The sequence below is a fragment of the Musa acuminata genome, chromosome BXJ2-4 (assembly GCF_036884655.1).
Source record: "Musa acuminata AAA Group cultivar baxijiao chromosome BXJ2-4, Cavendish_Baxijiao_AAA, whole genome shotgun sequence".
NCBI classification, from domain to species: Eukaryota; Viridiplantae; Streptophyta; class Magnoliopsida; order Zingiberales; family Musaceae; genus Musa; species Musa acuminata.
Genome location: NC_088341.1, coordinates 24,812,593 through 24,836,511, shown reverse-complemented (window position 1 = coordinate 24,836,511; position 23,919 = coordinate 24,812,593). Strand labels below are relative to the sequence as shown.

Sequence of the window (23,919 nt, the reverse complement as noted above, 5' to 3'; positions counted from 1 at the left end):
GAACCGACGGTATGCCCGACTTAAAAAGTCACCATTGCATCTAAAAGTTTAAATGGTAGATGGGACATAATCATGATTTAGATTTTTACCCCTCACACATACACAGTAGATTGCTCAACACGTGGAATACTACCAGCGAACAAATACTTCACGAAGCAAAGGCTACCACAGTTCGAAGCACACCTCAGAGGAGAGAGTATAGCCAACACGAGCGGATCAAATCTCAACAGCATATTCATAAACACTAAACTACAACCAATCTCAACATGTTATCATTACATTCTGTTGACCAACTTAGAAAGTTTGCCAATAGGCAAAAAATCATCAGAAAAAAGCCATATCCTTACCAGAATAAGATCTAAGAAATTTGCTACATTTTACATGCATTACCGAAAAATTAGCCTTGCAACCAACTAGCAGGTTCTCTAATAATTCAACAAAGAATACTTCACTCTCAAAACAATCTTCCCTTTCTCGACTCCCAGCTTTCCGCCGGTCACCACCCAGTGCCCTGGCATGTCGTCTGGGCCCTTTTTCATCTCAGACATGTCCACAAATTTTGACAGCCTCCCCAGATCTGAATCTGAGCTTGACTCGTCCGAGCTCATCGATGCTCCACTCGGCAACCTCTTTAGTTTATTCTTCGAGCCATCGGGGTTGTGGTCCCATAAGGATCTCCTTATGGTACATCTGGGCACTTTCGAATATAGAAGTTTCATGTACAAAACATTCTTCGTCCCAAAGTCCCAAACCCCAAGCTGAGCTCCGGTGACCACAAAGACACCAGAGAGGTCACTAATGAAAGTCTCATTGTTCTCGATAGGAGCCGTGGTGACATGGGAGAAGTTCCTCCATTTTACAGGCTCAAACCAACGGCTGTCTTGCTCCTCTGGACCCTGCCACTTGGGTGCACCTATTGCGACATGGGCGTCCCAGTATGGCTGGAGCATCTTTGGAAGGCTTGCCAGATGCTGAACCTGAATACATAGTCGGTTCTGCTTTGCACCTTCCAAGAACAATCTTAGGCCGGTGACAGGCTTACGGCTGACCGATACCTGTATGGATATGCAAATGATGTAATAGCAAAGAAAGATGCATTGAAGTTTCAGCTGACATGAGAAAACATGTAAATTTTCTGGTTCTTTATGCCATTATATTCTCTAATTATCTTAGTTCAGCCGGAGAAAGAAAAGGGAAAGACCATGCATGCGGCAGACTTCACGCATCAAACTTGAAAAATAGTTGTTGATACTTTACTTTGATATGATTAAACTTTTCGAAAGTTGAAACTTCATAATTTCTTTATTTAAGTTGGAAATCACATTTTTGTATTGAACTCTCATGTACAACATTTTCCTTCCACCAACTAAAGTTAAACAATAAGAGACAGCTTAAGATTCTATTCCATGCCCACCAATGTCAGTGTTGACCCTGTTTCCCCATGGCTGAACTTTTTAATGTACATCATAAAAGGCATACCTGCTCTTGGCTTACATATAACTTCTGCCCCATTATGCTGAACTGCAAAAATGGGCAGACTGGCTCTTTTCTTTGATGTCCTGGAAATTCTTCTCGTACAGGGGCCCATATCCATGGGACCTGGAACTCTAGGAAATATCGGAGCTCCTCAATTGGAGGCTTATCTGTGAAAAATTATATAAGAAAAGAAATATGGAGAGCAACCAAAGAAAGGTTCCAATTAAACAAGTGAAGCAACTACATACATTCCAAATAAAGGTTGATGGCACGAGTAAGATGGTCCTTCCCAGGAATACTTTCTAGAAGAGAAGTAATGGGAAGGAAAGTCATTTGAATAACATCAGGCGCTGAAGGAACAGTTCTGGCCCATTCAACGTGGCTTTGTACTAGGTCGTCCCCTCCCCTCCTCCTAAAAATGACAGTTACATCCTGCATCAATAAGTGCAATAGATAAACATAAAAGCTCATGATGCCATCATATACTTTAAACCACCATCACTAGCCTCAATGGATATGAGATGCAAGGAAGTGATTTTATATTATCTAAGCACACTTTTTTCACGTAAACAATGAAGGAGAGGAATTATGATGCATAATGACTAGATTTTATTTGGCTACCAAGACCAATGTTAAAAATTGAAAGTCGGAGAAGAGAGTGAAGAATTGGGCTTTTGGGGTTTTAGAGTTTCAATTGAGTGATCTATACTTGGATAAAAAATCAAAGAAACTTCATCTAATCAATAAAATCTTTCACGCAAGTTAAGCAGTGTGTTTGTTAACAAATAACAACATCAGTATACTGCAGCATGGTTAAGGATTCAAACCTAATTCAAAATAATCCTGGATTGCCTAATTGACAATCATGCCAGAATCAAGCCAACTCTACCACGGTCTGCTGGATCATGAATTTATTTTATTACTAAGGTGAAAGCAACTTATTTCTGTCAGCAAAAAACTATCATCTAAATGAACCCTCTTGAGTATAACTGTGCTAGTTTGGTTCTGGCCTTCTGGGTTCTGGAAACAACCCCTGGGTCACACGTATAACAGATCACCACCCTGGCAGAATTCGGAGGTATCATGCCTAAACCAACAGAGAAGTGATAAAGAAACATAAACTGATGGCCTGGATTAATATGCATCCAGAGAACCAGTTTCTTCATGTGCTAATGACATCTATGCTAAGTGCTCAAGTAGGTGGTGGTTGGTAGGCAGCTTTTCTTCTTGTTCTTAGGTTTCTCTCATGAAAGAGATATTAACAAGAGGGTGAAAATCCTAAGTGCCTGCTCTAGTTGCTACATAGTGTAGCTTCACTCTCCTCAGGAAATCCTCCATTAATATAACATTAAGCAATTACAGGAGCAATTTGTTGGTAGGCTCATCTGTTCTTGATTGTTAATTTAGTCAATTAAATAAAGAGAAATACAAATAGAATTATTTGTCATATTTTCTTCGATATAATTATAAACACAATCTGTCTGAGATAATTGCCTTTAAAAATGAACAATTATTCAAATTCTGAAACACATTTTGAAGGAAAAATGTGTCCAAACTTATAATTGTTAAAACAATTAAAAAAAAATTATTTCATATAAATCTCAGACAGGTTGTGTCCTAATATAAATTCTAAAAGCATTTCCTCATGGTTTCCAAGAGCAGTGTCAGAAATGGAATTGATCATGAATGATATAGTTGGGATTCGTTGGATCAAACAAATCAGACCAACAATACAGTAATCAATAAGTAAATAATTTAAAAATATATATAATTCATATAAAAATTACAAATACTAGAAAAAAAGATAATCAAATTTGAGAAGATCAATTACTTGTGGTAAAATTTTTATATCTTAATATTTCATTAAATATCTATCTTTTTAGAAATAAACCATGAAATTAAAATATAATATTATTTTAACAATAACAATAAAAAATTTACAATGAATAATTCATCAAAGAACTATATGATAATTAGAAAATAAATGCTGGTAATATTTTTCAGAGATATTATTGTAGTAAATAACTATTAGAATCAAATCTTATCAATCTGACCCTACTACGACCCCAATGCTTCTTCTCAAATCGACAGAAAGATCAAGTGTGGAAAAGCACAAAAACTAATAAAGAAAAGGATGAGATTAATTTGGACCATATAAGGTGTCTATTCTCCATATTATAATTCAAGATCCACAATCTCATTTTACCGGTAGTGCACCGGTCAGGGCTCAAACCAGTAGCAATCTGACCAGTTTACTGAGTATTGGTTTGTCAGTGCATACCAAGTTTAAGGAAAATCCTGAAAAAAAAAAAAACCACTTGGTACAGGCCTTGTACCAGACAGTACAAGTCATGTACTAAGTGGACTAGACAGTACAAGATGGTACAGCCCTTGTACCAAGCTTCACATATTTTTTCCTTTTATTAAGGCTATAGAATCAGCTAAAATTTACCAAAACCAACCACATTCTGACCCTACTGCTAGTTGTTTCTCACCGATTGCTAACTGTAAGGCCAAAATTTTGGGCAAATCAACCATGGATGTCACCATATAAATTGGCATATCATGTCAAAATTGACCATTACCGTGAATTATGAACCTTCTTATCAATAAAGGTAGCTCTTTCACATAAAATAATATTCAATATACAATGTAAGTGACAAATATCAAAATAGAAACATGTCATGATCATTTCTCATTGCTTTATGTTGCAATGATATCACAAATGGGAAAAAAAGAGGCATGCTCTTCCAAACTCTGCTTCACTTCATTTTTCTTTCCTAAGTTTCTTACCATGGAAATATTATTACTAACAGTATGTTGCAAAATATGGTTCTGCTGGTTGGTAACAATGAGTTACAGTAGGTTACATGCACAGAACATAGGTGGGCACCACGAAATATGTACCTCATTGCATGCTGTTTGCATGGTAAGAATAAAAGGAACATCAATTGAAGTACAACAAAACAATTTTAAGTGTATGCACCACCTAAGCACCATGGCTGATGTTTAAAATTTGGGTCAGCACAATAATTAGATATCACAATGAAAGCGAATAGCACTTGCCTCTTTTGCAGTAAGATATGGAGCATTAAGTGGTTGTGGGTGTATACCTTGACTGTTAAATATAAAAGGATCCACAGCCTGGAATATGTGAAGTACAAAATGATTGAGCAGATTTGCAACAGCAATATACGTTTACAGTAAGCATAGCAACTTTATTGGAAAAAAAAATGGCAAAATACTAGCCTTGCCCTTCAATTTTATTGGACCAGAACTTGTAACGCTTTCAGTCTCAGAGAATCTCTGATCTCCAACATCTAGTATGTAGTTTTTAATTTCTGTGATTGATAAAGTTGATGAGATGTGCTGCTTCACATAAATCACATCCTTACCACCAATAGTAATGGATGTGATGACATGAGTACCATAAGTCTCAATAAATCTGTCAATCAATTAAAAATGTTAAAGAAAATTATTTAATCTGAAATATTTTACTTTCTGTTGTTGAAGATTCCACATTACTACCTTGCTAAGGACAACGGTTCCCATGAACGTGGCACTGCAGCTTTTACATGATCTTGCAGCGATAAAGGATGTTTCATCAGCTGAACCTTACACAAAGGAATGAATTTCCCATTCATTGCAAGGCTTTTTGTAGCAGCAGCATCAATTTTCTTTGAGCCACTAAAGCTGAATGCACAATTAAACCTTCCCAATGGAATACTTCCTGATAGAAGAGCCTTTCTGTTAAAATACTCTGCCATCTGCAGTTTCTTACAAGAAATAAGAAAAAATAGAGTTAATAACCACAAACAATCATTGTTCCTGCTTCAATCTGCAAATTAATTATATGAACTTTGAAGGTAAGAACACAATGACAGATATCACACAACAGAGGAATATTCACAACAAAAGCCTTAGATTAAGTGTAAAATAAGGTAGTAAATTATGAAACTTTGAGCCCTCTTGGATACTCCTAAAGTGGTCCACGCACTTTGAGATAGGGTTCCATTTTAGTCAAAGGATTGATCACCCTGGTCTGTAGTACAAGCTAGTGCCAAACGACACTGACAATTGCCTCATGCTCCAAAGTTGCAGAGTATTAAACTTGTAGTTGCTACTTGAAGCCTCCACGAAGGTAGGTTGTTGGTTTAAGCTAATTGAGAGTCAAAGAAACTGATAAGGACCAGCCCTTTGTCACGAATGATCGTCGCGCACCCGCAACAATTTCATTCAACGAACCGTTCGTCACTTTTGCATGCTTGTACAGAGACATGGCAGCATGTTTTGCTTTGGTTTTGTGTGTTTTTTACTTGGAAAATGTAAGCAACGATAGTTCACAGAGTTGCAGTGCGACCGCTCATCGCGTCGGGCCGAACTGCCCCAAAATGGCTCCGGTTTTGCATGCCACGGCTTGTTTTCTGCACACCGCAGCTGCACGCGAAACGTCAGCCATCTCAGCACCCTATAACCCCCCGGGTGGCATAAGGTTGGATGGGGCTTCCGTATATTATCAGGCATTGAACAATCTTCACAAGTTCGCACATTAACTTGACGGGAACTTACCTTCGCGCCCTGCACCCGATGAGCAGTTGTTTGTGGACTTGCAACTGTTCGTTCTACCTCCTAAAGTCCTTGTTTTCTCCTTCCTCTCTTTTCTCTCTTGCACTCAAGGTGCTTGCTGAATTGCTTGTAAAGCTTCCCTCTTCGTGAGACGTCGGGACTTGTCCGTCGCTCATTTTCGAACTAATCAACTTTCTCTTTTATAGGTCCTTCGGGACCTAAGTGAGGCTATAAATTGGCTAACCCTTTGTGGACGCATATCGCAAGAGTGCTTCGCGACTTAGGCAACTCAAGCTAAGTTCGCGACTTTGCCACAAAGGTGCCTAATGGCTTAAGGCAATTCTAGCTAAGTCTGTGACATTGTGGTATCATAGCAGGCAAGCAATTCAAGCAAGCAGCGAAGAAACTTCACAATCTAGCCATGGCAAAGCATCGTGGCGAATTGAGCAAGATGGGGCAAGCCAGACCATTGCCCCAAGCAGCCGCAGGTGGGCTGCAAGTGCAAACTCGCTCTCATGCTGTTGGAGTCGCTCTGGAGGAGCGTGGCAGCGAACATGATGAGCGAGAAGTTGACTACTCTCCGTGAGCGGAGGAGGCGCAATCTGAAGCACCAACCAGGAAAAAGAGCCATAAGGAGAGACTCACAGCAGCGGAAACCTACCTGGATGTTCTTGAAGCGAGCTTGGAGGAACTCTACCAAGACCAACGAAGGCTTCTTGGGATAAAGAGCTCGCAAGAAGAAGCTGAATCCCGAATCGACAAGGTCGAGGCCCAAGTCGATCGACTGACAGACGATACCAAGGACTCTGTGCAACATTTACACGAAGTCGTGGCGGAACTCACTTCCAGAGTGACTATGCTCACAAGGGCACTAAATGCGGGACGGAACACCCGCTTTGCGCCGCCACAAAACTTGAGAGCACCCGAGCCACATTGTTATGGGGGTGCTAGAGATGCTAAAGAGCTCGAGAATTTTCTATTCGACATGGAATAATACTTTCGAGCTACGAGGCTTGATTCTAAAGAAGCTAAAGTTTTGATAGCAACTAAGTATTTGAATGGGGATGCAAAACTTTAGTGGCGAACCCGTTGGGAGGAGATCCAACAAGGTCGGTGTCAAGTGGACACATGGAAGGACTTGAAGTGGGAGTTGAGAACTTAGTTCCTGCCCGAGAACACAGAGTTTGTCGCAAGGAAGAAACTGAGACAACTCCGCCAAAGCACTTCCATTCGAGACTACATAAAGCAATTTTCTGCACTAATGCTAGACATATAGGATATGTCCGAGAAGGATAAGCTGTTCAACTTCTTCGATGGTTTGAAGTCATGGGCTCAACAAGAACTGCATTGAAGGAATGTCATCGATGTGATCGGGACAATTACGGTCGCAGAAAGGCTCACCGACTTTGTTTCATCGAAGAACTCAAGGAAAAGAAAATAATCTTCAGGAAACCGCCCTCCAAAATATTCTCGAGGGAAGGAGCCCGAGGGCGAACAAAGGAAGAAGAGTTCCTACAAAGGGCCAAGCTCAAAAGGCAAGGCCCCGAAACCTGGCGAATGCTTCTTGTGCGGAGGGCCGCACATGGTGAGGGAGTGTCTACAAAAACAAGCACTCAATGCTTTAACAGCTTCTATCCATCCCCCCAAATCAGATAAGGGCAAAGCCGTCGCCCTCAATTCAAGTAGTTCAGAATCCAACAGTGACAATGAGGAGTCGCAAGGTCCCCAGATGGGAGCAATACGTTTGTTGAATGCATTATGGGGTCAAGTGGGGGAGAACATGAAGCCAAAGCCACAGAAAGCTGGGAGTAGTGAGCTGATGTACGTGGACATTAAGCTCAATGGCCAAACAACCCGTACAATGGTGGACACGGGCGCTACCCACAACTTTATTGTCAACCGAGAAGCAAAGCGACTTGGGCTGATTTTGGAGAAAAACCCAAGCCGGATGAAGGCGGTGAACTCGGAGGCCAAGCGGATCTCCGGGTTGGCAAAGGGACTTCCCATCAAGATCGGAACATGAAGCGGGAGCACCAACATGATAGCAGTGCCACTGGACAACTTCCAAGTGATTCTCAGAATGAAGTTCATACACGCGACAAAGTTGGTGTCAATGTCGTTCCTAAACTCCCTATGTATGATGGGAGGTGATGACCCCTGTGTGGTTCCCGTCTCTCGGAGAGGAACCAGGGACCTCCAATAGATATCGGCTTTACAACTGAAGAAAGGGGTACGAAAAGGCGAATTAACATTCGTGGCTACAGTGAAGCTAGAGCCACTTGACGAGGAGGTTATTCATGAACCTACTGTGGTGGCGAACGTTCTGAAGGAGTTCACAGATGTTATGCCACCTGAGTTGCCGAAGACTCTACTGCCACGTAGAGGCGTGGATCATCATATCGAGCTGGAGCCAGGAGTGAAGCCTCCAGCGAGACCACCCTACCGCATGTCCCCTCCAAAGTTGGCAGAGCTCAGAAAGCAGTTAAATGAACTGCTAAGCGGTGGTCTCATCTGCAGTTCTAAAACACCATTCGGAGCTCCAATTCTCTTCCAAAGAAACAAGATGGGAGTTTCCGACTATACGTCGATTATCGAGCCCTCAACAAAGTGATGGTGAAGAACAAGTATTTCATCTCGCTCATCGTGGACTTGTTTGACCAATTGGGCAAAGCAAAGTATTTCTCCAAACTCGACCTCTGGTCAAGGTACTGGCAGGTGCGCATTGCTGAAGGTGACTAAGTGAAGACTACCTGCATGATCAGGTATGGAGCGTTTGAGTTCTTGGTGATGTCTTTCGACTTAACCAACGCTCCGACCACATTCTGCACTCTTATGAACCAACTATTCAAAGAGTATTTAGATAAGTTTGTGGTCGTCTACTTGGACAATATCGTCGTCTAAAGCCAAACACTCGAGGAGCATGTCGAGCACCTTCGGACAATTTTCAAGGTTCTCAGGGAGAACACTTTGTTCGTGAAAAGGGAGAAGTGCTACTTTACTCAAACGGAGATCTAATTCTTAGGGCATCGAATCGATGATGGTTCCATTCGGATGGACAAATCAAAGGTGTAAGCTGTTGCGGAATGGCGAACTCCAAAGAAGGTGCCGGAGCTGTGATCCTTCCTTGGTTTCGTCAACTACTATCGGCACTTCATAGCTGAGTATTTGAAGCGCGAAACTCCACTGACTGAGTTACTGAAGAAGGAGCAACCTTGGAGATGGTCCGACAAATGTGAAGCTACATTCTAAGATCTAAAGGCTGCTGTGTTGGAAGAACCGATGCTCAAATTGCCAAAATATGGGGAGCCTTTCGAAGTCCATACAGATGCTTCGAATTTCACCATTATTGGAGTACTCGTGTAGGAGGGTCACTCGGTGGTCTACGAGAGTCGCAAACTCAACGAGACCGAGCGGCGGTATCCGGTGCACAAAAAGGAGATGACAGCGGTAGTCCACTGTCTACGAGTTTGGCGATACTGCCTTCTTGGATCACGATTTGTGTTGAGGACAGACAACATCGCTTTGAGCTACTTCCAAACTCAAAAGAAACTCTCCTCAAAGCAAGCACGATGGCAGGACTTCCTGGCTGAGTTTGATATGGCAATAGAGTATAAGCCCGGAAAAGCAATGTCGTGGTTGATACATTGAGCAGGAAAATAGAGCGAGTGAATGCTATACAGTTGGAGAGCAAAGGCCAAGCTAGTCAGTTGTACTCTAACTTTCTTTCCAGGATCAGGGATGGATTATACAATGATCCCCAAGCAGTAATCCTGATGCAGCTCATCAAAGAAGGCAAGGCATGACGATTTTAGGTTCAGGAGGAACTCGTTTACACAATTTATGTTCCTCGAGTGGATAATTTGAGGCATGAACTCTTAAGAGAGTGTCACGATTCCCTTTGGGCTAGACATTCGGGTATTCACAGAATCTTGGCTCTCGTAGAGAAGGCCTTCTACTAGTCGAAGATGGGGACTGATATGGAGGAATATGTTCGAACATGCCTGACTTGCCAACAAGACAAGGTGGAGCAACGGAAGCCAGTGGGACTTTTGGAACCGTTGCCCGTACCAAAAAGGTCGTGAAAGAGCATTTCCTTGGACTTCATATCAAGCTTGCCGATAGTAGGGGGACTCAAATCGATACTCGTGGTGGTCGATCGATTTTCAAATTATGCAACTTTCATTGCTGTAACCTCACACTGTTGAGCAGAGGAGGCGACCAAGCTAATGATGAAGAATGTGGTGAAGTATTAGGGAGTCCCGCACAATATCATCAATGATCGAGACACTCGGTTCCTGAGACGATTCTGGACCGAGCTATTCAAATTGTTGGGGTCTAAGTTATACTTTTCCACAAGCCTCTACCCCCAGACGAATGGCCAAACCGAAAGGATAAACTCACTCCTTGAGCAATATCTTCGGCACTACGTGAGTGCCAACCAACGAGATTTGGTGAAGTTGTTGAACATAGCTCAATTCTCCTACAACTTGCAATGAAGCTCTACGTCCAACAAGAGCTCCTTCGAGATCATTACAGGATAACAGTCGTCAACTCCTCACGCATTGGTCATCGAGCATACTAGGAGTAGTCCGTCAGCATATCACTTTGCAAGAGAATGGCACCGAAATCCAGATATTATGCAGGCTTACTTGGAGAAGGCGGCCAAAAAGATAAAGAAGTGGGTCGACTTGGGAAGGCGACCACAAGAGTTCAAAGTCGGTGATTTGGTGTTGGTGAAGCTCCAACCAGTATCACTCCAATTCTTTAGACACAAAGTACATAAAGGATTGGTGTGCAAGTATGAAGGGCCCTTCCTAATTATCAGTAGGGTGGACAACGTCTCCTATAAGTTGCAGCTACCGGAGTGGCTCAAAATTCACAATGTTTTCACATCAGCAACTTGAAAGCCTACCACTCAAATCCGCAAGATGCTTCCCGAAGTGTTCCAATTCGGCTACCCCCTACCAAGGCCTCCTACGAGAAGCGAATTGAAACCATTTTAACGGATCGCAAGATAAAGCTACCCAATGGAGCCAAGCAGACCAAGCACTTGGTGAAGTGGCGAAAGCTTCCTCGAACCGAAGCTAGTTGGGAGCCTAAAGACACTCTACGACATGAAGCAGTAATCAACAATTACCAACAAGCGTCGACGAGGGCGTCGACAGTTTAAGTGAGGGAGAATGTCACGAACGGTCGTCGGGCACCCGCAACAACTTCGTTCAACGAATCGTTCGTCGCTTTTGCATGCTTGTACAGAGACATGGCAGTATGTTTTGCCTTGGTTTTGTGTGTTTTTGCTTGGAAAATGTAAGCAACGATAGTTCGCAGCGCTGCAATGTGACCGCTTGCAGCGCCGGGCCGAAGTGCCCCAAAATAGCTCCGTTTTCGCATGCCACAGCTTGTTTTCTGCACGTCGTAGCTACACATGAAATGTCAGCTATCTCAGCACCCTGGAACCCCCCGGGTGGCATAGGGCTGGATAGGGCTTCGGTATATTGTCGGGCGTTGAACAATCTTTACAAGTTCGTACATTAACTTGACGGGAACTTGCCTTCACGCCCGTCACCCAGTAAGTAGTTGTTTGTGGACTTGCAACTGTTTGTTCTACCCTCTAAAGTCCTTGTTTTCTCCTTCCTCTCTTTTCTCTCTTGTACTCAAGGTGCTTGTTGAATTGCTTATAAAGCTTCCCTCTTCGCGAGACGTCGGGACTTGTCCGTCGCTCGTTTTCGAACTACTCAACTTTCTCTTTCACAGGTCCTTCGAGACATGAGTGAGGTTGCAAATTGGCTGACCCTTTGCGGACGCATATCACAAGGGTGCTTTGCGACTTGGGCGACTCAAGCTAAGTTCGCGACTTTGCCGCAATGGTGCCTCACGGCTTCGGCAATTCCAGCTAAGTCCGTGACACCTCGTTGGAACCTACTGGTTAATAGTTGGTCGTACTAGCGGTTGTTAACTGGAGACAATGGGTGGTTATACAATGGTAGAATAGGATGATTAAATTGTAAAGACAATGGCTTGAAACATAGGTTTGCCACCAGATTCACATTAGAAGACTTGAATTTCCAGGCTTCTGAGCAGCTTTGGTATGGCTGGGCCATCAAGTTCAGAATACTAGACTCCTGTAAGAGGTTGCCACTACTGATGGCTACATCTCCTCGCTCAATTCTAGTTCACCTTAGCTAGGACTACGCTGAGTTTGCTAGCCATAATCAAAACTCAATCGATGAGTTTTAAACCTTGTTATCAAGTATGACAAAATACTTGATACTGGTCCAGACCAATACAAGAGTGGTAACAAAGATTTTAAACCTTGTTATCAAGTACGACAAACCAACTTCTTGTAGTGGCTAAAAGAAATCCAACTTAATTGATAGATGACACTAAATAGGTTGAACAACCATATATTAGAAGTTGAACAAAAACTTCACGCTATTTTGGCACCCCTTGCTGAGAAGTGCCATGTTGAGTCAAACTATAAATATTTCACTATTGTGAATTATTGGCTAAGGAAAAAAAGTCTTCCATGTTCTTAAATGTTTTCCTCTCATCAACATTATTTTCGCTAGGTGACCTTAAGCGTTAACTTGCATTTCGGAGTTGGACTCATCAAATTGCTCATAGTTTAGTGTACCCCTGTATGTCACAGACAAAGTTCTAAATAGGATGTTTGATGTAATACCTATGTATGTCCGTGTCTTTCTGTTTATTCATGCTTTGCACAGCATGTAGAGGAACGGTCAAAGGCTTAACAGCCCCATTTTAGTTGGGTTTGGTGGCCTTCTTAGGCTTGTAAATAAAGGTTGTGTCATGTGGACACTTGCGAGAGTTATTCGGCCTGTAATGGACCATTTTGACCCTTTATTGTGCAACTGTTCAGAGCTTGTAATGTCTGTTTGTAATTGGCATTGTCTATGAAGTGTTTTCAGAAATGTTTGCTTGTGGATCCCGAGTGAGGCGTTTTCTCTAACCTGTTTTCTCTTTTGTGGGTCCTAAGGGACTATGGGAGGCTGACCTTTGCGGACGGACAAGCAAGGATGCCGCACGATATAGGCAAAACCAGCTAAGTCCGTGACAGATGGTATCAGAGCGGGACAAGCACTCATAGAAACACTTGACGTGCAAACGTGGGGGACCTAGCGGGGCTGCGTTGAGGGCAGTTAGCACACGCGCGACCGTTTGGGGGAAAACGGGCACAGAGATATAGAGAAAAGGAGTCGCTCGAAGGAGTGGGCATCTGAGATTGGCATTCAGAGGAATGGCCAACCCTTCGCGTAAGAGGCACCATGAGGACAAGCAAGCTAAGAAGAATGTGGAGCGCACAAAGGTTGGGATGGCTGAGTTCGAGCTATGGCTTGACGTTGACAACAATACTTGATGGTGCTCAAGGCAAGCGAGGCGCTTTATAAAGGATGAGACCATGCAAGGTGGAATGAGTTGCTCAGCGACTGAAATAGTTGTGCAAAGCTCACAGAGGTGAGGGGAATTGTTATCTCGAAAAATTTGGTACTCATGCATGGGCTTGCATGCGGACGATGAAATGTTCGCGGCCATCCCAAGGCAGCCGAAACTCGGCGCCATGAAGCATTGAAACTTTCTCTTCGACATGTAAAGGATACGTCCGTAAGAGGCTGAAGTGTGCAGCGAGTTCAGCATGTTGCTAAGCCTTGAGTGGTGCAGTGGGGCCTGTATTGACGTGGAGTCGCAATCTAGCAAGTGCGTTTGCATGAGGCAGAACAATGCACAGTTTATTCAGCAAATCGAAGTAGTCCAAGGGGATGGTGGTCTCCGAAACGAAGAGAGATATTGCTCCAATGGGATAGATATCCAAGAGGGATAAGTCCCGGTTCTCCAAAGGGAGAATCATGTGTAACAGACCGCACATGTTGAGGAGGAGTACCTCAACAAACAACAACTCCACGAAGCTCAATGGACCGAGCAAGCGGTGAGGAGTCGTCGCATGATCTCGCTTGAGAGAATGCATTGGTTGATGTATTGCGAGATCAAGTGGGGGAGAGACCTAAGGCAACACAAATGAAGGCACGCTTGGAGTCGATATGGAAATCGAACTCAAGGGAGGGCTGACCTGTGGAATGGTGGGCGTGAGGGCCACCATCAACTCAATGCAAAACGAGAAACGGAGCAACTTGAGTGTAACTTGGCGAAGTACCCAAGCCGCATGAAGGGAGCTAGCGTAGAAGATGGCACATAGAGCGGAGGCACAGAGATTTCCTTGGACAGAGGTCAAGGACATGAACTCTTGTAGAGGCAAGAGCAGGATTATGTTGTTCTATGGGTCCTTCATTCTGACGGAGCGAACTCATCTTGCATAGTGCCAAAGACGAAGGGAGCTTCTGGGCACATGCACCTTATCTCGAAGAAGCATTTGATGGAGGAACGAAGGCGACTTAACTTGCGGAGGCGAAGTTGGGTTCAGAAGGCCTTGGCACGGGGCAAGAGGACGCGGAGGCGCGTACTCTTGAAGAATATGCCACAGTGTTGCCAGTCAAGTTGCCAAGCAGGAAGCGGTGCGTAGCGAAGATTGTGCTGGTAGGGGCAGAGGCCCAGGATCCAGACAATGGTGCACTAATTACAACGAAGTCGGTGGACTTCGGGAGCTACTAGACGACGGACTATCCTAGAGCGGTGCTTCATCTAGGTATTGACCCAAGAGCGGGTGGATGAAGGTCAATTGCCAAATGAGCGAACAAAATCGAAGGTGAAAGAGATCCTGCGATGTATTAGCAGAGGCAACATATGGAGGGATCACAATTTGAGTTCGTCCTACAAGGATCAGAATGCAATAGAGATGTCACCAGGAGGCGACATGGTGCAGCGGATCGTGGTGGAACAGTTCGTGGCAATGCGATACATACGACCTAGTCCCGTGAGGGACTAGATCATACAGAGGTATGATTGGGAGCTACTGGAAGCTCCACTTCGGTAAACAACACGACGGCAAGAAGGGCTATGGATTCAAGGTGTGAAGGTTATAGTACCGCAGAGGTGGGTCTTCTGTGCATGCATCGAATTTTGCATCGGATGAAAGCCTTGGTCATCAACATATGGGGGTTGTGTTCCATCAAGAGAAAAGTTCGAATGCAAGTACCAGTGAGTCCCATGGGAGGGACTTGATCATGCAAAGGTATGATCGAAGCAGTTAGAGGGTTGGACTGCTCTAGAGCTCATATTCGCTTAAGGGAGCTCGGCAAGTCAGAGGACAAGGTCGAGTAAGCGAACGTTGCTACCAAGGAAGCTAAGGAGAACAGAATCAGTGCAAATCATACAACGTGATGGCAGAGGCCATGCATGGGAGTTGCAGTCTGTCTTTCCATCGACCAAAGAGAGCTGCTTGGAGAACACAGAGGTGTTGAAGCAGGGAGTCGAAAGGGGTGAGGAAGCGACAACGAGTCCAGAGGGACTTAGCTACCCAAAATCAATCATCAGTTAGAATTGAGGTGGACTCGGAGGAGTGCCATAGAGACATATCTACTAATCGTGAAGAAAATGGATGCAGATGCAAGGCGACGGATAGCAGGGCCATGGGCATGGCAACGCCATGGTACCGCAGAGTTGGGATTTCCGTGAAAGTCATTGATCCCTTGCTCTCATGGAGGGAGAGCGCTTGGTCGTAAAAGGGGCCGAGGAGGTGGAGCATGCAGAGGCAAACTCCAAGTACCGAGACAAGACTGAAGGGTAGAGGCTAAGGAACTTTGTAAGACCGGTGTCAACGAGCTTCTCATCAAGATAGCCGAAAGTGAAGGACTTCGGGTCATGCAAGAATGCACGACCAAGGAACGAAGCAAGCAGTACACGGTGTTGTACCTTTGCTACTCAGTGGAGTAGGCAGTCGGGTTGATGGAGAAGACGGTACAATCCCAGAGGCGACCAAAACTACTAAAGACTTACTCCAAGTTGGGGTGAAAACTTCCTGCATTCCAGAAGTTCGATTGCATTGAGAAGGTGAATCACAGTAACTAACTCAACGCAAGGAGTGCAAACACTTCAAGTGCTTTAGAAGTGTGAGCAAAGAGCAGGCGAAGGCTAGTACCCAGCTCGATGCATGGAGTACAACCTCGAGGAGGCGAGCGAAGTCAAGTAACCTTTGCCTTCTCAACTCTTAAGAGAATGGGCGAAACCGAGTACTCCAATTCTCTTATCTATCCAGCAGAGGAGCTCTGCACAGGTTCAAAGACCCTTCGAAGATAATAGAAGACAATAGTTGTCAAATCCCCACCAACGGTGATCAGTGCTACTGAAAGTAGAGTGATGCGAACCTACTTGAAAGTGACAACTGAGTGTAAGAAGAGTCAATGGGCAAATTTTGTGGAGGAATGACCCAAAAACTTCGAAAGTTTGCGATGCGATGCTCGTTAAAGCTCCAACAAGCATCCACCCAGTTCAAGCAGCATGTGGTATTTGAGAGACTGGTGCATAGTAAGGATGGTCTTTTCCTTCATCTGGAGGATCCGTAGGAATCAACAAAGGATCAACACAACTCAGCCAACCCCACACTAGAGTCAAAGTCATTGGCGAGTTGAAGTAGCATGGCGGATCAAATGTTCGACTACTCAAAAACAGCAGCTGGGAGCCAAGTGGCACATTGTAGCGAGAGCAGAAGATTGAAGACTCAGCAAAGACGAGGAGTTACAGTGTCGACAAAGGCTTCGACGAGGACGTCGAAGGAATAAGTGGGGGAGAATGTCACGGACAAAGTTCTAAACAGGATGTTTGATGTAATACCTGTGTATGTCCGTGTCTTTCTGTTTGTTCATGCTTTGCACAGCATGTAGAGGAACGGTCAAAGGCTTAACAACCCCATTTTAGTTGGGTTTGGTGGCCTTCTTAGGCTTGTAAATAAAAGTTGTGTCATGTAGACACTTGCGAGAGTTATTCGGTCTGTAATGGACCATTTTGACCCTTTGTTGTGTAACTGTTCAGAGCTTGTAATGTATGTTTGTAATTTGCATTGTCTATGAAATATTTTCGGAAATGTTTGCTTCTGGATCCCAAGTGAGGCGTTTTCTCTAACCCATTTTCTCTTTTGTGGGTCCCAAGGGACCATGAGAGGCTTCGGGGAGGCTGACCTTTGCGGACGAACACGCAAGGGCGCCGTACGACTTAGGCAAAACTAGCTAAGTCCATGACATGTAGGGCATCCGATAATAGCGTAGAACACCAATTAGTCATACTGCAGAGGCAACTAGTAAATCATACTTTGGCATCTTTTTTCTAAGGACTTAACGTCACAAGCGCTGATGGATAGAATAAATCTTCCATAAATGAAAAGTATTCCTTGTCAGGGGAAATAAAACTTACTTTTCTTGCTTAAAAAGGAGGAATTATGGATTGTCCAGAAAGAATCTGAGAGATTTCTCTCTTAGGTGAACAAACCCTATAAAAGTGTTCCTACTAACTGCCAGCCTGAGTCAAGTAAAACCCCCTAGGGCACTCTCTACGGACAGGCCGAAGACTGCTCTTTTGAATTGGGTGATGCTACTCAATAGACTTTTCTGTTCCTCAGATATGGCAGGGGGCGCAAGCCGCTAGTGTCATCGACGAAATAGAAGCTTAAAAGAGTGGCATTCTGATAATTTCATAATCCAGATTACCAAACCAAACTGGTACCACAAACACAAGAAATGAAGTTGCCCTTTGTGCTTGAGGAATACTTGTATGGATGTACAAAGAGAGACCTATGTTCCAAAATCATGGCTTAACAATGCATATGAAAAGAACTTGAAAATAACAGAAGCGAGAAAAATAGCTGCAAACTATGGTTGTCATGCTGAAGAAAGAAAAGTTCGTGGGAGCATCAAACAAATAAATGAGCATGTCCTAATGCTTAGCGTCTATCTAAACGTTTCTCAAGAAGAATCTAAAATCCTGAAATCTATGTTACAGATGTCTTCACCATGGGAAATCTAGACGATCATTTTTCACTTTCCGATGCGCTAATTTCTAAAAGATCAGCACGCGATACATTCGTCAATCGTTCCAACAATGATTCGGCCGTAAAAGCAAAATTTCTTCCCGACGAATATTCTGACAAAGCAAGCATCGAAACAGTAGAAAGTTATAAAAACAACAGCCATTAGCCGACCTCGTAGAATCCGCAAGCACCGAAACTCTCCCTCCCGGGGCTCTCGATCGAACACCTGACGTCCCTGGACACATTAGGCACGACTAGACCTTCGCCGATCGGCAGCTCCCTCGCGTGCTCCTCGTCGAGCTCGACCACCCTCGACCCGGTGGCTCCCTTGCAGTAGAGTAGCCTCGTGTCGCAGTTGGCATCGAAACCCCTTCCGAGGGCCTGAATCGAGTTCTCGATGATCCTAAGAGCCGGATTCTCCTCCGATCTAGTCGACATCAGAAGCAACCGAAAGGAAACGGCACATGCAACCACTCCGACCCAGCTGCGGACCGCGCAAAACGAGGACTCTGATAAACCACGAACAGCGAAACCCTAATCGCCCACGAAGACCACAAAAGATGGGACCTTCCGCGACGGCAAGGTTCTGATTTGACGAACAAGATGCCTTCGATCCGGCGAAGAAAAAACCGGGAGAGAACAACCACACGAAATCCGGAATCAGCCGGCCCCCGGGAGAGCCCGATCTAAGCTTCCAATCTTAAAAACAGAGAGACGGAACACAAGACTTGGTCTCTTTCGTTTACTTCATCCACCAGCGGAAGGGACACATCGTCGGTAACGGAAGAAGTAAACGGGACAAAGAGGAACGCAAACAAAGGGATATTTTTCCGGAGGTAAAAAGTCCACCGGATGCAAGCAATGTTGGATTCGGATCTCGTAACGGTTTTCAAATCCGATCCGATAGTGGAACCTTACATCATTCCAGAGTCTGGAATTAGCGTATTTGCCCTCATAAATGTTGATATAATATATATATAATATACACATCCCTTCGAATATATATGCTACTGTGGCATATCATATATAGATATGTATATACGATATAAAATAATAATAAGTCGTATGTATATATTTATATTTTTTTAGTGAAAAGGTATAAAAATGGCATGTTATGCTGAATTTTGATGTCAACATTTGTTGCTAAATAGAGGAGCAAAATGATTTTAGATTGAGTTGAGATTTAGTGAGCATTCCATATGATTCACAAATATGTTCGAATGGTAGATTGAACTTTATTGCAATAGGAAATCATTTTAGAATTTTTTTGTTAGATCATCTGGAACGATAGATAAATAAGAATTAGTGGATATCTCTATTCTACCTCACGGGGTTGGTTAACGGTTGCTTTTGGTTAGGCCCTCGATTGACTCACTCCGGCGAGGAAGACTTCTGACGGAGATAAAGGTCGGCACTGATCTTATCTTCGCTTCTTTCTACCACCACTCACGTCGTGGACGGTCGGAGGAGCGCTCTCTCTCTCTCTCTCTCTCTCTCTCTCTCTGCACTTGGCGGTCAAACGTTCAGAACGGTCGGTCCGTGGTCACGTGGCTGACTTGGTGGCGGGCAGTCTCGTACGCTATTGCTGACCACCTTCTTCGGGTATGGTCGACTTGTTGGGGAATCTATCCACATGCCACGTGACCTACGGCAGGCGGAGAATTCATGGTGGAGAAGCCTCTCCTGCTTGGATGTGTTGTATTTGTTGTGTGCTTTCTGCGAGGTTCCCGAGTCAAAGATTTTTTTTCCCAGAACAACACAGAGTCAAAACTCGAATTCCCCCCGTGGTGACGATGAGATGTGAAACGCCGTTAATGTCGTAGAGATGTGTGTGGATTTGAGCTTGTTTCCGTCGTCTTCCGACTTAATTGCCATGATATATTTATTATATATTCTCGTGTGTCGACATTAATACGCTTTGATACAGACGATCCGGTGTAGTATAATACACTGGAGGTTTAGCCGTCACACTCATTTTGAACAACATTACTCCGCTCGTCCTCTGAAAGAATGGAAAGGAATCATCGAGCGATGTAAGTTATCCGACATTTTCTTCGTGAGGCAGTTGAGATGAGTTTTATGTGGCCGGCCACGATGCCGATGGGAACGAGCATCTACCGCTCTGCACCAAAGTCAAAGAAAGCAAACGGCGTTGCCCACCTAATCACATTTAAGGCTTGCTAATGTGGCGATAGTTGAGACTTTCTGGTTATGCGTCATTTCATACATATGCTACCAATAAATGAAGTCGATAGTGGTGCAATAAAAAAAAAAAATTCTACTAACAAAAGTAAGTTTTTTTTTTTAATTATGTGATTATATTTAATTAGTTAAGATATATTATAGATATGATTGGATTGATTATTGATCAATAAAAAAGAATCATATTATAATATAATTCTTAGGAGATGTCGGAGAAATTCTCCTAGTAACACTTCTATAGGCTAAAAAGACACATCTCAACGCAGTTGAGAGATTAAAGTTTACTTTCAATTTCTCTAATCCATTAATATAATTGATTGAAAGAATAGGATGAGAAGAGAATGATCTAGTTCTCTTTACATGTTCATAATGATCTTGAATCTAAAGATAATGTTATTGCAAATCACACAGATATTTTTTTTCCAGATAGCATAAAAAAAGATACGTATCATAAAATCAGATCTAATTTTATTTGATTTCAATTTTAACATAAAATTTTTTTCATATTACAAATAACATGGTTACAAATTTTATACTAACAATATTTGTTAGTAAACAATCATGAGTATAATGATTTAGAAAAATGACATTGTCGACATCCTCGACGGATCAATAATCAATGCGCATTTCCCTGTTGAGCATCCGTCCCATGGCCACACACCTCCCAGCGGCCAACGACCCATCTTTATGGCAGCCTGTAGCACGTCGACACACAACCCCCGGAACCTCTCTCTATATAACGCCGATGCATGGCTGCCATTCCCTCGACACCGGCGGGATTAATAATCCATCGTTGCACGAATACTTACGACACGGTCGTCGTCGCCGTTGCATTGCCGTCTTTGATCGCCCATGGCGCGCTCCGGAGCTCCGCTAGTGCTTGTGCTGGCCCTCCTCCTCCTCGTCACCGCACCACATGTGACCATAGCCATCACGTGCGGGCAGGTCACGTCCGCCCTGAGCTCATGCATCTCCTACGCCACCGGCAAGGGGCCGCTGTCCACCGCTTGCTGCAGCGGGGTGAAGAGCCTCAACAGCGCCGCGAAGACCACGGCGGACCGCAAGACCGCGTGCACCTGCATCAAGTCCACCGTGTCCCGTCTCTCGGGGGCCCAAGCCGGTGCTATTGCCGGCATCCCGGGCAAATGTGGCGTCAGCATCGGCTACCCCATCAGCGCCTCCACCGACTGCTCCAAGTGAGTACATGGGATTCCACTCCCTTTATTGCTTTTCTTTTATGATGCGAAGCTGGAAAAACCAATCTGTATTATTCTTTTTAGTATTCGTATTCATTAATATCAAACTTAGGCTGAATAATGAGAGAACAAGAAAAAGAAAAAGGAAAGAAAAAAACACACAGACATTTAGGTTCAATTCACAAGGAATTATTGTCCCTCTGACACCCCACAGCATCGGTATTAGTCTCTCCTAAAAAGAACAAGAAACTACTTCACATTTAAACACGTCATCCATCCCTCTATCTATATATACCTTAAAAGAGAACCCTCTGTAAGTCACATAAAGATTTTGAAGAATCTTCTGACGTATTCTAGTTTTGCAAAGAATAGACCGCTAATTCAGCTTGTTATATTTTGTCCGCAGGGTGAAGTGAGAGATTCTCATGGACGGTGGTTTATGTAGTGAGCTTATGGTATATATATGTCGAATAAAGGTGGAGTACTGTGACGGGCACTCCTCGTCACCGCTCTACCCCTCTGTGCTTGTGAGCCTCCGCCGCTAGTGGGGTGCTTTTTGTAGCAGCGTTGTCATAGACATATCTATTGAGATTACATATCGCTTATCCATCCACCCATCGTATACTGCATACTGAATTCATACCTTCTCATGCCTCCTCAGTGTCGAGGATAACTAATTCCGAGGCAATCTCCTGGAGCTCAAACCTCGACTGATTCAACTAATTCATACGTCAAAGGTCTTATATATATATATATATATATATATATATATATATATATATATATATATATATATATATATATATATATATATATATATATATATATATATATATATATACGTGCGACCCGCTTGTTTGTGCGTACGGCTTCTCGTAACAACTGAGAGGATAAAAGAGGAAATCGCGAGAGACCAAATAACTGGCATTGTTATCTATTTAGAACCACAGGTCAACAATCAAAACTAAAAGCAGAGAATACGGGAATGCATCCGACTTGGTGAAGTTAGTAAATTGTTCTGCGGTCAGCAACTGAGAGGATAAAAGAAGTCAGTCAGTGTCGTACATATTTATGCCCATAAAAATTAGTGCTTGATGATCGGGGATTCCCCCCGTCCGTCATTGCACGCATCGACACACTATTCCTAGTCGTCCCACAGTCAATGATTCATCACATCTGTCGCTCTCCACCGGCTGCATGCCATGTCGCATCCAATCGTGGACTCACTAGCAAAGCAGTGTAAACATGTGGACGTGCAAATGTCCAACTCCACCGCAATTTCCAGGCAGGTGGTCTGGTCACCGAACCCCCGTTCGTGTCCACATTTATAGGGTTAAAATGACTCGGGTTTTCCTTCCTTGCTGTCTATAAATTGATATGCAACCCCCCACTCCATCTGCAGTAAGCTCACACCACGCGTCTGCATCCGGTGCTGCACATGGCTCGCTCCGCTCTGCATCCGGTGGCCTTGGTGGTGGCAACGACCGTGGTGCTACTGGCGGCCGCACCCCGTGGCGGCGAGGCTATAACCTGCTCCCAGGTGTACGGGGACCTGATATCGTGCGTGGGGTACCTGCAGGGCGGCCCCATCAAGCAGCAGTGCTGCAGTGGGATCAAGTCGTTGATAGCGGCGGCGCGGACGACGAAGGACCGCCGCACCGCGTGCGGGTGCATCAAGACGGCCGCCGCGGGGCTGTCGGGGATCGACTACGGGCGGGTCAGCCAACTGCCCGGCCAGTGCGGCATCTCCGTTTCTTACAAGATCAGCCCCAACGTGGACTGCTCCAAGTAAGTAACATACATATGTACAGACCCACCGCTCGAGTCCTTCTCTTCGTGCGCTTTGGTTTGGTTTTATGATCATATAAACAATAAAATTGCTGTAAAAATCCTTTTTTTTTTCTTACAAAAAAAATCCCATTAAGATCAAAATTATATATAATTGTTTGCTGTGGGCTTTTCTGTGTTGCAGGATAAACTGAGAGACCAAAGGTTGGAAGCCATCGGGCCTGTGTTTTTCTCGTTTATGCGCGAGAGAAGAACAACAAGGAGCGGTGCTCCTCCATCCCATCCCATCCCATTCCATCCCAACCAATAAAGACCCTTTGTTTCTTCAGTGCCGTGTGCTGCTCCTCTCGAGTCGGACGTGTACTTATGAAGCAAGCTATTTAGGGTGTTGAACTCTGTGGTGCTTAATAATGGTGAATTATATGAACATCAATACGTGTTCTTTTCTTTAGATACATCAAGTGGTCAAAAATATCTGTGGTTGTGCGTAGGTTGCAAGTCCATACAAAATAATGCGAATCCTTGGGTCAAGTTCTCATAATTTCTTCCCACTAAATAAAGCCTCTATCTCCCATTAGAAGGTTCACTCGCCAATTATTCATAATTTCCGATGCCAAGAATTTAATTTCCACGGAGATGAAATGATATGTTGAATGATTCGATTGGATCCAATTAAAGAAACTTTGAAACAAAAAAGAAAAAGAGTGAAAATGAGAAAGAATTTAGAGGTACGTAAAACAACCATCTTGTGAATCGCAA

General features: G+C 43.9%; 3 protein-coding genes across 6 annotated transcripts; 2 read left to right on the top strand and 1 right to left on the bottom strand.

Moving 5' to 3' along the window:
* Positions 1-214: 214 nt before the first annotated feature.
* On the bottom strand, positions 215-18,765 carry LOC135584090 (MACPF domain-containing protein CAD1-like). 4 transcript variants are annotated; one of them, XM_065104307.1, is made up of 7 exons: positions 18,146-18,765; positions 5,005-5,252; positions 4,726-4,921; positions 4,543-4,620; positions 1,725-1,908; positions 1,480-1,643; positions 215-1,055 (listed from the first exon to the last, which is right to left on the bottom strand). In XM_065104307.1, the coding sequence occupies exons 1-7, from the start codon at positions 18,410-18,412 to the stop codon at positions 426-428; spliced, it is 1,767 nt and encodes a 588-aa protein (XP_064960379.1). In that variant the 5' UTR covers positions 18,413-18,765; the 3' UTR covers positions 215-425. The 4 variants fall into 4 exon arrangements, with proteins under 4 accessions (XP_064960379.1, XP_064960380.1, XP_064960381.1 ...); XM_065104308.1 differs by having other exon boundaries at positions 5,005-5,243; positions 18,146-18,764; XM_065104309.1 differs by lacking the exon at positions 4,543-4,620.
* Positions 18,766-20,931: 2,166 nt separating this feature from the next.
* On the top strand, positions 20,932-21,985 carry LOC103981847 (non-specific lipid-transfer protein 1). Its single transcript, XM_009398599.3, has 2 exons — positions 20,932-21,372; positions 21,779-21,985. The coding sequence occupies exons 1-2, from the start codon at positions 21,029-21,031 to the stop codon at positions 21,786-21,788; spliced, it is 354 nt and encodes a 117-aa protein (XP_009396874.2). The 5' UTR covers positions 20,932-21,028; the 3' UTR covers positions 21,789-21,985.
* Positions 21,986-22,736: 751 nt separating this feature from the next.
* On the top strand, positions 22,737-23,615 carry LOC135610156 (non-specific lipid-transfer protein 1-like). Its single transcript, XM_065104306.1, has 2 exons — positions 22,737-23,160; positions 23,345-23,615. The coding sequence occupies exons 1-2, from the start codon at positions 22,811-22,813 to the stop codon at positions 23,352-23,354; spliced, it is 360 nt and encodes a 119-aa protein (XP_064960378.1). The 5' UTR covers positions 22,737-22,810; the 3' UTR covers positions 23,355-23,615.
* The last annotated feature ends 304 nt before the right edge of the window (positions 23,616-23,919 follow it).

Coding starts and splice junctions, on each gene's coding strand:
- LOC103981847 (XM_009398599.3), top strand. CDS start 21,029: ATGGCGCGCTCCGGAGCTCCGCTAGTGCTTGTGCTGGCCCTCCTCCTC.
- LOC135610156 (XM_065104306.1), top strand. CDS start 22,811: ATGGCTCGCTCCGCTCTGCATCCGGTGGCCTTGGTGGTGGCAACGACC.
- LOC135584090 (XM_065104307.1), bottom strand. CDS start 18,412: ATGTCGACTAGATCGGAGGAGAATCCGGCTCTTAGGATCATCGAGAAC. Junction 1,909..4,542: donor CATATCTTACTGCAAAAGAG/GCAAGTGCTATT, acceptor TTATTGATGCAG/GATGTAACTGTCATTTTTAG. Junction 1,056..1,479: donor TATATGTAAGCCAAGAGCAG/GTATGCCTTTTA, acceptor ATATCCATACAG/GTATCGGTCAGCCGTAAGCC.